Source organism: Plecotus auritus, assembly GCF_963455305.1.
Source record: "Plecotus auritus genome assembly, chromosome: 7".
Classification (NCBI taxonomy): Eukaryota; Metazoa; Chordata; class Mammalia; order Chiroptera; family Vespertilionidae; genus Plecotus; species Plecotus auritus.
The window spans coordinates 16,984,009-16,998,455 of record NC_137774.1 but is presented as its reverse complement, the minus strand read 5'-3'; the positions used below and the strand labels follow the sequence as shown (position 1 = coordinate 16,998,455).

Sequence of the window (14,447 nt, the reverse complement as noted above, 5' to 3'; positions counted from 1 at the left end):
CCTATTTGCACAGATTTCTAAAGCTGTAAATCATATTCAAAACTCCTTTGAACCAGGCCTGTATGGCTCAAGAAATCCCTGGTTCGATTCCGAGTCAGGGCACATGCCCAGATTGCAGGTTCAATCCCAGTAGGGGGCATGCAGGAGGCAGTTGACCAATGATTCTCTCTCATCACTGATGTTTCTATCTCTCCCTCTCCCTTCCTCTCTAAACTCAATAAAATTAAAAAACGAACAAACAAAGCACTCCTTTGACAGATTAAGCCGAGGCTCAGAGAGACTATGAGACTTGCCTACAGTCACCCAGGTGTGGCTGATGGCAGAAGTGAGACCAGATGTCAGTTCTGACTCTCAAGTCTCTATTCCTTGCCTCTTTGATACAGATAGGATCAGACCCGTACCTCCTGTTGTGCCTGAGCATTTTTGTGATCCAATTCTAGGGCTCTCTGGAAGCTGCGACAGGCTGCCATGGCATTCCCTAAAGATAGGTGGCATTTGCCTTCTCGTAGATGTCCCTAGAAGAAACACAAAGAAGGACAACAAGGAGCATGAGTGCCAAGCAGACAGAAATCAACAGCAGCAACAAACACAAAACCAACATGGGCCCTAACCGGTTTGGCTCAGTGGATAGAGCATCGGCCTGTGGACTGAAGGGTCCTAGGTTCAATTCCAGTCAAGGGCATGTACCTTGGTTGCGGGCATATCCCCAGTAGGGGGTGTACAGGAGGCAGCTGATCGATGTTTCTCTCTCATTGATGTTTCTAATTCTCTATCCCTCTCCCTTCCTCTCTGTAAAAAATCAATATATTAAACAAAACAAAACATGGGATGAAAATGGCTGGAGAAGTGGTTCTCAATCAGGGCTGATTCTGCATTCCATGGGAGATTCAGCAATGTCAGAGACATGTTTGATTGTTACAGCTGGGCAGGGAAGGGGTGCTACTGATACCTTAAAGGCCAGGGATGCTGCTAAACATCCTACAACGCACAGGAGAGAACCCCACAACAAAGAATTATCTGGCCCAAAATATCAATAGTGTTAACACTGAAAACCCCTGGGCTAGAAGTCAACTGCAGCAACTCAGTCCTCCCCAAAGAGCCCGTTACATACCCGGACAAAACTGTCATCCAACCTCACTGACTGCTGTGCATCTCCAAGAGCTTCCCGGAACCTTCCAAGCATCATCAAGGTGGCTGCTCGATTCCCGTAATAGCTAGCATTTTTAGGACACATGTCTACAGGAAAGGAAGGAGGTAAAACAAGGTTTAGAATGGGTCATTGCTCCAAAAACTCAAGGGCCATCTCCCTCAGGACTATATCAAACTATAGTAGGAATGATGACACTCTTTAAAAGGCCACCATCAAATTTTTTTTTTAAAATATATTTTATTGATATTTTACAGAGAGGAAGGGAGAGGGACAGAGAGCTAGAAACATCGATGAGAGAGAAACATTGATCAGCTGCCTCCTGCACACTCCCTACTGGGGATGTGCCCGCAACCAATGTACATGCCCTTGACCGGAATCGAACCCGGGACCCTTGAGTCCGCAGGCCGACGCTCTATCCACTAAGCCAAACCGGTTTTGGCATCAAATTTTTGACTACCCGTGCAAATGGACAGCAATGGTGCAATTGAAAAATAAAACACGGCATTAAATAGCTTTAAAGTACATTAATGATTTTTTGAATAGGGGTCAGTATATTTACCTTCTTACTGGACTGTGTTTTATATAATTAGATATGAAAATGAATTTGCATTTGTTTAGCTGGGGGTGAGAAAAATGCTAGCATGGGATTAAAATATGTTGACAAATTGAGGATTGAGATAACTAAGACCTGACAATGTTCAAAAAGGCAATGACTGAAATGCATTTAGGTGGGCATCTTTTTGCTGTAACATTTAGAATTTCTGGAGTTGCTTTTAATTTGCCAGAAGAATTACCACCCACTTAAGTTAGAAAAAGCAATTTGCCGAAACCGGTTTGGCTCAGTGGATAGAGCATCGGCCTGCGGACTCAAGGGTCCCGGGTTCGATTCCGGTCAAGGGCATGTACCTTGGTTGCGGGCACATCCCCAGTGGGAGGTGTGCAGGAGGCAGCTGATCGATGTTTCTCTCTCATCGATGTTTCTAGCTCTCTATCCCTCTCCCTTCCTCTCTGTAAAATATCAATAAAAATATATTTAAAAAAAAAAATAGAAAAAGCAATTTCTGCCTGGCCAGTGTGGGTCAGTGGTTGAGCATCAACCCAAGAACCAAGAGGTCCCCAGTTCAATTCCTGGTCAGGGCACATGCCCAGGTTGCGGGCTTGATCTCCAATAGAGGGCGTGCAGGAGGCAGCCAATTGATGTTTCTCTCTCATTGATGTTTCTATTTCTCTATCCCTCTCCCTTCCCCTCTCTCTAAAAAAAATCAATAAAAACATATTAAAAAAAAAAAAGTAATTCCCCCGTGTGGCCATTAAGCTTGAAGATATGCTACTTCTTAGAGAGGAACTATTTATAACAGTATTTAGCAAATTATTTTCCGGCGTAAGCACTAGGTCCATCTCACCTATGGCTTTTGTATAATAGTTATAAGCTTCATTGTAATCTTTCTTGGCATAGTATGCATTTCCTTGTTCCTTGAAAGACTCTGCTTCCCTGAAAAGGAGAGAGACAGAGAATCATGTTACTCTCTATACCTAGGTAAATCACCTCTTTAATCTCATAGAGCAATCTTTGATTTAGAGCCCCTGCCTGGCACATTGAGCTGAAAGTTAGTGTGACACTTGAAGGAATTTACAGATTTGTTCGATTGGCTGATGGATCAAAAAGAGGTGCTAATGAAGGAATCCATGGTCTCCAGGTGTTATTTTTTGTCACTTAGATACACTGAAACTAAGAAAACCTCTCTCATGTCACCTGCCTTGCCTCACTACTCCCACCCGAAGTCACTGTCCTTATGCCAGGCAAATTTAGACACAGAAACTGAATCTTTATATATTTACCTCCTTTCCACTGTGTCACAACTGCTGCCACTTTAGCGAACTTACAAAAAATGAGTTACAGATAATTTCATTCAGGGCAACTCATTTCTCAATGTAAAGTGGGTCATATCCTTCAAGTTTTAACGATTTACTCTCTTGCGTTTGTCACTGGAAGGACAAGCAGGGCAAAAGCAGAAGGCAAAGGAGTTCAAAGCACAGCATATTGGTGTTTAAGACAGAAAACAGAGTGACAGCAAAGACCAAGAACTTGGATGACAGGGACATATGAGGTATAGGCTGCAATGCCATGCTCTAAAAACCCATCCACCAGTGTTCCCTCTGCCCATCACACATATGTGGGTACTTTGTGCCCCCTCTACTATCCCTGTAGTACCTTGTATAACCACCAATTGGGTAATATCAGAATTTCTGCCCTAACCCCAACATACATTTTTTTTTGAAGCTGTGCCATTAGATATACTTTATAACTTCATTCTCAGGCCATAGAAATGTATCAATATAAAAATTAGCCTGCCCACAGGTGGCCCAGTGGTTGAGCATCAGACCTATGAATCAGGAAGTCATGGTTGGATTCCCAGTCAGGGTACATGCCCAAGTTGTGGACTCGATCCCTAGCAGAAGGTATGCAGAAGGCAGCCAATCAATGATTCTCATTCATCATTGATGTTTCTATCTCTCTTTCCCCTCCTCTCTGAAATCAATAAAGATATATTTTTTAAAAATTAGCCTGCTGCCAAAACCGGTTTGGCTCAGTGGATAGAGCGTCGGCCTGCGGACTGAAGGGTCCCAGGTTCGATTCCGGTCAAGGGCATGTACCTGGGTTGCGAGCACATCCCCAGTAGGGGGCGTGCAGGAGGCAGCTGATCGATGTCTCTCTCTCATCGATGTTTCTAACTCTCTATCCCTCTCTCTTCCTCTCTGTAAAAAATCAATAAAATATATTTAAAAAAAAAAAATAGCCTGCTATAGCCCTAGCCGGTTTGGCTCAGTGGGTAGAGCACTGGTCTGCGGACTGGCCTCCGGTCAAGGGTACATGCCTGGGTTGCAGGCTCAGTCCCCCCACTGGGGGCATGCAGGAAGCAGCCAATCAATGATTCTCTCTCATCACTGATGTTTCTATCTCTCTCACCCTTTCCCTTCCTCTCCGAAATCAATAAAAACATATTAAAAGTCTGAAAAAAAATTAGCCTGCTATATTTGGTCAAACATTTAATTAACTCACCCCTAATGCCTTGGCAGGGCCAGACCAAATGATTTCGAGGGCCTTATGTTCCCCACCCATTTTAAAGGAACAAACTAGTAACCTCTATCAAAGATACCCAAAATCTTTCCACTGACCAACTTGAATGACAAAGATAAATCTTTGCCAAAATGATTACCACAACATTACTAAAAATCTGATCATTTTTGTTATAAGAAAGAGTCTTTGTTTCTTTTCTTATCCTCCACATATGTAAAAACAAACTGAGTTTAAGGGTTGCCTGAAGTGAGGACTAAAGTACGTAGTTCTTAACCTTGTGATGGTATGGGAGTTTACAGCTTGATGCGATGAATTTTGGCATTGGGGAGATTTGTGATTTACTTATGTATTTTAAACTACAAACTGGCAAAGCTGCCCTCCTCTTACTGAGGTGATCTCCCTTTCCATTCTTCTCCATGACTGTCCTGGCAAGCCCTACAAATATGAAAAGGGTGCTAGAAGAAAGGATAATGGGAATGACCTAAAATGCTAAAAATAATTGAATTGTGGATATAAATCTGTGTTGAATAATTTTTTTTTTGTATCAACTGTCACAATGTATAAAGAAGCCATGTGCTGTTGAAAGTCCTCAACAAGGATCCCCCAACTACAAGACTGTGGGACCAATGGCAGTATTTCGACATGGTGTGCACCATCCTATAACTCTAAGTGAACCAAGGCACTATATAAATAAACTATGAGGAGCCTATCCTTTCAGAGCAGACATGCCAATAGAGTTGAAGAAAGAGCTTCTCCTACACTGGATTTCAGAAGTTGAGTCAAATTCCTGTGAAGAAATGGAGTAGTAAATTCAAAGGAAATATCAGGTCCAAAATCATGCCCCAAAAGATCTAGCCATTTCTTCAGCTGGCTAGTGGCTAAGAATACACAAATTCTTGAGGAAAACCAAAGGCATCTAAGCACTTGGATAGACGTGTCAGCAGTATAAAGCTTGCCAGTCAAAGGTGAAACAATCTGTAGAGCTCCTGCAAGGTGGCCTCTCATGAAACACTGATCCCACGGAGGCTAATGAGTTTAGTGAGGGCTTCTAGTAAAAATGCAAAGGGTGATTTCTGTGGAAGATTAGTACTTTCCATACATTATTCCCATTTTTCAAAGGAGAAAATAAGATTTAGAGGGGGAAAATTGGCCCAAAGTCAGGCTGCCAACCCATACATGTCAGATTCCACTCTGTACCATGCTATGCTTTCTCTCTAATGTTCACCTCTACCTATTGCCTAAGACTTAAAAGTTAATCTGTACTTCCAGGAACAAGACATGGGCAATGAACATGAATTTCTTTAAACTAAGACAAAAAACAGCCCAACATATAAAACCCTACTCCAGAACTGCAACCTGCATTTAAATAAGCAAAATGACATTCTAACAATTAGTCATAGAGAGAGCAGGGCTCCTTTAAGATGCAAGACCTAGTGAACTGGACTTTGCCTCCCCCAAGAAATGCATTTCATTTTAGTAAATGGTGAGTAGATTCCATTCTAGAGCAAACAAAGCGAGTAATGTAGAGTCAGCCCACAGCAGAAAGAACAAGAAGAATTGTGTTGTGACAAGTTACCATGTTTTTAACCTCACACGGCACAGCATCAGGCCAGAATTAGCTATTCCCACACAACTGCCTCATGAAAAGGACTTATTTTCATAGAAACATGGTTGATTAACAGCTGCCTAAACAATGGGCACTTGGTGCTGCTTTTAGACCAAATGCTTATTTTTTTGTCTCCAGGTCCAATGCCCAAAGTGGAGTACCTCTCCATTTTGATCCTCCCCACCAAATACATGACAAGCTTTAACCAATGGGCCTGACCCTGCGAGATCAGTTGAGGAAAGAATGGATCTTTGGAATCCAGCATGGCAGCAACAAGAACTGAACAAGGCTGCATCAGGAACAATTCCAGGGTCAAATCCATTCAAATCCTGCCCTGGGAGTCTGAGAAGGGGTTGAACTTGTTCAAGTTGCCCTTATAGCAAAGGGACTGAAGGATGAGATGTCAAAGGCGTGGGACTGGAAAAGGAGAAGAGCTGGTTAACACTGGGATTGAGGGCAATCTGGAGGTGGCATCTGTCACTCCACTCACTGCCAAGGTCAATTCATTTGATAAGCAAGTGAGATACAACACATACCTACTAAAACACATCAGTACCGAGAAAGGAAGAATTAGGATTAACTGCATTTACCAGGACAATCTAAAAAAAGGAAAAGGACTCCAAAAGGGACTACATTAAACTACAGATTATCTTTTATGTCCACAAAATAAAACTCAGACTAAACTCTAAAATATAATACACCAGCAAAATATAGACTTGGCCATAACAGCTGTGCTCTATCTCTAGTACTTTTTCAGATTTTCAAAGGAGTTCTAATGAAGATCTTTGAAATGGCCTTCTGAAGTGGTTATGATGATAATATCATGTGTCTCCCAACACAGGAAGAGCAACTGAGGCACCCAAGGTGACTGAAAAGGTTTCCTAATTCCTAGAGTCCTATATATTTTTCTTCCAGATCTTGCTGGTTTTGAGATTTTTAGATTAAAACAAATTTATCCAGTTGCCCTACCCAATCCTTGGGTCAACTCTAAGCAGAATAAGCTTCATCTCTCTGATTTTCCAAGAGATGCTGGAAATGACTTTACCTCCCCTCCACCAAATCAATTCTTTCACTTAAATAGCCGTCAACAAATTCTTATGAAAACAGCTACTGAAAAAAGGTTTTAAAAAACTCTGTCCTCTTTGGACGTATGATGGGATGGTCTCCCATTACAGGTTCATTGCTGAAGGGCTGGGGTCAGCCTTCCCTCAGACGGATATAGATAAGGAGAATACATTCCATTCTTGGTTTGCTTTGCTACTCTAAAATGTATTTCTTTTCAGAAATAACCTTATCAACCGGAAAAGTGCAGGCCTGAAAACCTGCTCTTCTATACCACATGTGCATTAAAAATCTGTATATCCTCTGATCATGCAGGTACATTCTCTCTCTCCCAACGGAGCACTCATTCATCACAGATGCTAACCAATCCAACAAACACTGCCAAGGGAATCATTTCACACAGGTCTTAGCAGGGCTCAGCATCATATGATCAAAACAGACAATTTGGGCTTATGATTACCAGCCAACTTTGCACATTTGCAGCTCAGCTAAATTAAAAACACATTAAAGCACCATAGTTGACATTGCCCCAAATTAGATGTCCTTAACAAATTTCCATTTCTCTCTAAATACTTCCAAGTTATGCACTTAAGCAAGATCTTTGCCTTAGGCTAACTAGTCTATCTTTTAGCAATTAAAGGGGCATTTAGAAAATGTAATCAGCTTTCACTAATGTGCGATTCATTGGGTGGTAGTTTGTTTTTTTTTTAATATATTTTATTGATTTTTTACAGAGAGGAAGGGAGAGGGATAGAGAGAAACATCAATGAGAGAGAAACATCAATCAGCTGCCTCCTGCACACCTCCCACTGGGGATGTGCCTGCAACCAAGGTACATGCCCTTGACTGGAATCGAACCCGGGACCCGTCAGTCCACAGGCCAAGGCTCTATCCACTGAGCCAAACTGGTTAGGGCTGGGTTCACTCTGGAATTGCTTCACATACATTTGTAGATTATTAACATAGGGATGAGATGCTTCACCATTCGTACAGTATCATTTTAAGATGTATTTATTCTACCTCTGTGCACAAAAAATAAAGACCAGCATGGTTTCATGATTCTGCAACATTCTTAACTTGGGAAATGCTGAATACATTTTTCTATGACAAAAACATACCACACTACTTTTATTTAAAGTAGTTGGGTAGAATAATGTATTTTTAATAAAGTTCAGCTCTTTCAATGATGGCATTAATAATTGTTTAATTCAAAACAGATGCAGCAGCTAGAATAAGATTTTTTTTTTCCTTTTCATTTTCTTAGAAAAAAAATCTAGCTTTGCTAAAATTACAACTCAGGACAAAATGATTTATTTTGTTAGCACAGGACCTTTGATTTTGAAGACTATTTTATTGGCAGGAAGAACCTTAGAAAAAGATATCTTCCCTTTTCTTACCCTCAGGCTATTAAGAATAATACTTTATACTACCAGTGAGACAACATTTATGCATTCCTACTATATTTACTACTTCCAAAATGTCACCCTTATTCTATTATTGTGCATTCCTACTATATTTACTACTTCTAAAATGTCACCCTTATTCTATGATTGTTGCACCCATTTCTTTTATTCAGTCAGATTTACTAGTTGCCTGCTGATCTAGAAATGTCCTCCACCCTTCAGAATTCATGGGATCGTGGCCAGTGTCAGAGTAGAAATTCCTTCCTCCTTCCCACAGCTTGAAATCTCTTGTCCCCAAAGGCTGGTCACAGGGCCTGTTTCATGTTGTAATCTCTCTGACCTTCATGAGAGAGTAAAGTAAAAGGAGCCCAGGAGCCTAACTTCGGTTTTGTCTTTTATTTTTAAAATATATTTTTACTAGAGGCCCAGTGCACGAAACTCATGCACTTGGGGGGGGGAGGGGTGCGGGTATGTGTCCCTCAGCCTGGCCTGTGCCCTCTCGCAGTCCAGGAGCCCTCGGGGGATGTCTGACTGACGGCTTAGGCCCACTCCCCGGCTCAGGGCTTCTGGCTGAGCGGTGCTCCTCCTGTGGGAGCACACTGACCACCAGGGGATAGCTTCTGCGTCATCAGTGCGTGTCATAGTGACCAGTCGTTCCGCCATTTGGTCGATTTGCATATTAGGCTTTTATTATATAGGAGGATTGATTTTAGAGAGGAAGGGAGAGGGAGAGATAGAAACATCAATGATGAGAATCACTGATTGGCTGCCTCCTGCATGTCCCCTACTGGGGATAGGCCCCACAACTCTGGCATATGCCCCTGACCGGAAATGAACCCGGGACCCTTCAGTCCGCAGGTCGACACTCTAGCCACTAAGCCAAACCAGCTAGGGTTGATTTTGTCTTATCAAATACATATTATTTTCTTTCTTATCATCTAATCTAGGGGTGATTTGACAATCTGAGTTTCACACTGATAGGTGGGAGCCATACATGACTTAATGCAAGGTACTGCACACTGAGTGCAAATAAAGGCTTCATTACAGTTCAGAGAAAACAGCAGTTGGGCTTTATCCAACCGCTACCAGTTGGTAAAGGTGGGCTACCCAGCTTCCTTTACTCAATTTCCTATAAAAGACAGATCTGCTTTTACTTTAAAACACAATTAAAACACCTGCCCTACCCCCCAATCAAAAGAGGGAAGAAGATGATGATGAACAAAATCTATAAACATACCAGTTCAAATGTCTGTCTCTAGATATTCAGGGGGAAGCTTCAAGAGAGGCAGAGACCAAGAGTCGCAAATACAGTCTAGACAAGGCAGTAGCACTCTCTACTGTTCAAGTAGGGAAAGACACCAGGCAACATGTTGGATGGAGTTGGCTCTGTCTCTTTCAATGGGGGGGGGGAGGGGGATCGAGCAACCAATCAATCAATCTGGACAAAAATCCCATTAGTGCAGGCCGAAGGATAGTCTCATAGAAAACAGCTGAACTGTGAATTATGCTAGTTCCTTAAGGGGGAGGAATCACGACCTGTGGAACCTACCTAACCTTCAATTCCCACTGGGGAAAGGACATGGAACCATAAAGCTGCTTCTGAGGAACAAGCTTCCCTGAAGCCATTCTTAGGACACAAGTCACTGGCTTTTAAGAATTAGCCAGAGGCTTGTTTTCATAACATATCCCAAACCCACCATCTTCTATTGCTTGGTTCACAATTCTGTGACATTTCCCAACTCATGAGGACAGCAAAAATCTAGAACTGCCTGGCCAGCATGGCTCAGAGGCTGAACTCTGACCTATGAACCAGGAGGTCAGGGCACATGCCCAGGTTGTGGGCTTGATCACCAGAAGGGGGTGTGCAGGAAGCAACCAATTAGTGATTCTCTCTCATCACTGATGTTTCTATCTCTCTCCCTTCTCTCTGAAATCAATAAAAACACATTTTACATTTAAAAAAATCTAGAACTGAGGTACTAAGGAAACGGTGCTTTCTGAAGGTTTGTTTTTTGTTTGTTTTTTTTGCGGGGGGGTGGTATGGGAACCAATGTGGGGAATCTGGATTGTCAACTAGTATTTTACTTCCAAAGTTCTCTAGGTTCCTTAGTTCAACAGGTAGCTGACTGACTAAGAGCAAACTGTCTTAAGACAGATATTCCAAAAATAAGAAAGGGTTCTGTTTGCCTCACTCTCTCCAACCCCCCCCCGCCCCGCCCAAAGTTTAATATGAGAATCAGAAGTTACCACTTTGCTAATTAGTCTGGACTCCCTACATAAACGTGAAGTTATATGCCAAAAGAATATTAGGTCTCAGAATCAGACTTTAAAAGTCAAATATTCCTCCTCATATTACCATTTTCAAATCACTCATACCCCGACCAATGGTGGAATAAAACTCAGGAACTGCCATTTTGATCTGGTGGGGGAGAAAAAAATTGTTAATCCAATAAAATGAATAGACTACTGGGATAACGTACACTCCGATTCCTGCCCTCACTGCTGAAATTCAGTTTAAAAGAATACCTGGAACGACCTCTAAGTAACTTCCACATCACTCAGCACTGGAGAAAGGGGACCAAACATTAGTGGAGTAAGGGAGAAATGGGCTCTCAGAGGGACTCTGCATCAGACCACAAGGCACCTAGGCAGCCGCTGACCACTGTTCTCCAATCTTCTAAAATCCTAGAAAAAGAAAGCAAAGGCAAGTGCCCAGTACTCAGTCAGCTTTTTAAAACTTAGAATACTAGCTTCAATGGCTCAACTAATTCCTGATTGGCTGGAATGTACATACGGCTGGGCTTTAAGCCAATCAGAGTGCTGGTCGTTGGGAATGGACTAGACACAAGAGCAACTGTCACTTACTGGCCCAACATTTTATTAAAATCTCAGTTCTCGAACTTAATTTGTTCCAGAAGGCTGTTCGAGAAATGATTTGTTCAAAAACTGAATAATTTTTCCCATTAAAAATAATGTAAATTGAATTAATTCGTTCCAGACCCCCAAATGATTGTTTTAACCTTTCTTATATACAGTACATGCTTAGTGTACTGTTTAATCTATAAACAAACAATTCTTTTCTTAAATTTAACCAACCAGCCTCTTAAATGAATCACAGGGGTGCAGCATCTTCCCTTTTTCACAGATCACTACCTCCAAAATGTGGTCACTGGCTAATGCTTTTCCTTTATCCACATAAACAACAGTTTTTCTACCTCTTCAATTGCCTGTGATCATTGTTTCTTTCACATTCTTAGCAACATTAGCACTCTTGATGGCCTCTTTATGTTTTAAAATTGTGCTAATCATCCATTTCTCCAGCAACAAAAGCAAAAAAAAAAAAAAACAACCCACACATATTCACAGCAATTTCCGGAGATGTTAACAATGCCATGATTTAGAGGTAAATTGACTACATTCTCTCCTTTGTGGCCTGAGAGCCGCTTTTCATCAAACTGGTACATCAGCAGAAAAGGGTTGTCAGGTACCGAACTGAAATTTTGTGCAAAGATTTTCAGAAAAACTTTAAGTGAACAACTTGGTCAAGAACGGAATTAATTGTTCGAGATGGGAGACATTTGAAGTTTGTAGCTCAATGTACCTGGCTCTGGTTAATATGTGGTTCCGAATCAGAGCAGCAAGGAACAGAGAAACCTTTCCTTCCTCTGTACTCTACCTTTGTTCCAGTTATGATTAAAAATTTTGCCACTTGTTAAATATTAGGGTTCAATTAATTTATTGGTATTCAGGATTCTGTATTCCTAGGTTTAACCCTTCTTTAACCATGGCTCATTTTCATAGGGGCAGAAATGAAATATTGGGGACCAGCTATAATTTTAAGAAATATTAATCATGCTCTGTTAACCGTGATTGCTTTATTCTGGTTAAAGAAGGCACATTCTAACCTGGCTGGGAGTTGCATGCGGACCTGGGAGCTCACCCGGAAATGTAGCCCATCCTTCCCAGCAGGGAGCTACCCATTATCATGGAAAGATTAACAACCTTTTGGCAGAAACCAGAGCCGCCAGCCCTTTGAAGACTCCAGTCTTTGCATACCTGCAGGCCTTTGCAAATCTCCAGCCTGCATTACCTGTTAAAACTGACCATTCGGCATACCCTTTTGCCTACTTCCCTATGCAATCTTTGTCCTACTCAATATAAGCAGCTGGTTTATGGGGAGAGGCAGAACAGATTTTTTGTGGATGACCTGCTGCTCTCCCATACTGCCAGCAGTATTGGAATAAACGCTCATGATCCAACCCTGTCTCTGCTTAATTGGTTCAAGTAGTGACAGGCAGCACGGACCTATGGATTGTCCAGTTACAATTTGTCCCATCTCCCACTTTTTCACCTTTGACCCCAAAACAAAAATGAAAGCTGAGAGCAATGTTTCTTACTGATTTGGGTTCAAGGTCAAGGAATAAATTCTCATTTAACTTGCAGGCTTACTGAAATGTCTAGCTGTCTGCCCTAGAACTTCAAGAGAAAGTTTAGGGGGACAGTTGACTAAGAATTGAAAGCAGGGTGAGGAACAAGGGGGAAAACTTCAGTGAAGGCTATGAATTCCAAAATGTCCCAAGGAGCCACAGTAAACAGCAACAGCAGCGAATCCTGGGATATGGACTCAGGGTTTAGTGCTTCCCACCAATAATCCTACCTTACCCTACCCTACCCTACCCTACCCTATCCTATATAGTAAACCCTAATATGCAAATCGACCAAACGGCGGAATGACAAGCAAAACGACAGTCGCTATGATGTGCACTGATCACCAGGGGGCAGATGCTCAATGCAGGAGCTGCCTCCTGGTGGTCAGTGCACTCCCACTGGGAGAGTGACGCTGGGCCAGAAGCCAGGCTCACAGCCAGAAGCTGGGCTCACCCCGCAGTGGCGGTGGTGGGAGCCTCTCCGGCCTCTGCTGCAGGTGGGCGGTAAGGAGCGAGGGGTCCCAGACTGCGAGAGGGTGCAGGCTGGGCTGAGGGAACCCCCCCAGCCCCCAGTGCACAGATTTCATGTACGGGGCCTCTAGTATGGACATATAGATGAAAAAATAAAAAGCAAAATCCACAAAGAGTTTACAATACCTAGGTACTAAGAAAGGGTCTAAAAATAACTGTTCTTGTTTGCATCCATGAGGAAAACACATACAGAAGAGTTAAGATCATCAGCTCAGAGGAATCAGGTAATGTCACTGCTCTTCAGTCTATGCCATAGACTCTATGGCTTCCATTGGTTATTTTAAACCTCATTGTCTCTTCTATTAATGAACAATGTGAACTCCTTTGATTTTACCATAATAAAGACTTTTGGAGCCCAAGCTGCTCAGAGCCTTCAATCAAGATAGGTATTCATAAATTAGATAAAGCCATCAGCAACTTCCCAGGACAGCTATAATGTAAAACCTATGAAATTTAGGCCTTTGTCTTCCAAGTTGCTTTATCTGTTCTGGTAGGCAAAGAAAAATAAATAATCTTCACATACTGAAGCTGATCTATTTTGGAGTGCCAACTAATGCATCTTTTATTTTAGCCTCTCAGCTGCTATGGGCTCAAAGAACTTCATTAGAGTGACAGGCAAAAAAATAAAGTCCATTTCTTTTCTCTGATACACTTAAAGCTAAGGAAATAAAACACATAGCCATTTAAAATGCTGTTACCATGAAGCCCAGTGTCTTGAAAGCTCTGCTCATTTTGCCTCCTGTGGGACTGTAACAATTTAGCAGCAGCAGCAGGATGCCTCTAAGCCAAGATAAGATGCAAGGAAGGACTCCTTGCTGGACTTCACAAAAACAACCCAAGAGACCCATCAACTCACGTGTCCCCAAGTGAACCGGTAGTAAGACTGTAACCAGAGACGTGAACTTGGCCAAATGACAAACCAAGCCAGATAGTAAAGGACACTATAAGGGATGTTCCCATCCGTGCTCTCTGCTATGACCTCACAGGAGGATTCCAAGATACATAAAAAATGTAAATAACCTTTCTCCAAAACTTCTAAATTCCCACTCCATTTTCAGCATACATAACCAAGTATTGGAAAACCATACATAAACAAGACTTTTTCTTACTAACAGATCCCAATGTTTACATAAACTTTCTAAGGAAGGCAGAAAACCTGTGATATTTTTATTTCACTATATTTTCTTTT

The 14,447-nt window shown here is 42.0% G+C and overlaps 1 protein-coding gene across 2 annotated transcripts in view; it reads right to left on the bottom strand.

Annotated features, from left to right (window-relative positions):
- Positions 1–14,447, bottom strand: part of DNAJC7 (DnaJ heat shock protein family (Hsp40) member C7) — a 32,992-nt gene that overhangs the window by 14,974 nt on the left and 3,571 nt on the right. For both annotated transcript variants that reach the window (XM_080680427.1, XM_080680426.1), the window contains exons 2-4: positions 2,554–2,642; positions 1,112–1,236; positions 402–515 (exon numbers count right to left, since the gene is read on the bottom strand). In XM_080680427.1, the coding sequence (XP_080536553.1) occupies positions 402–515; positions 1,112–1,236; positions 2,554–2,642 (328 nt within the window). The remainder of the gene's footprint in view (positions 1–401; positions 516–1,111; positions 1,237–2,553; positions 2,643–14,447) is intronic.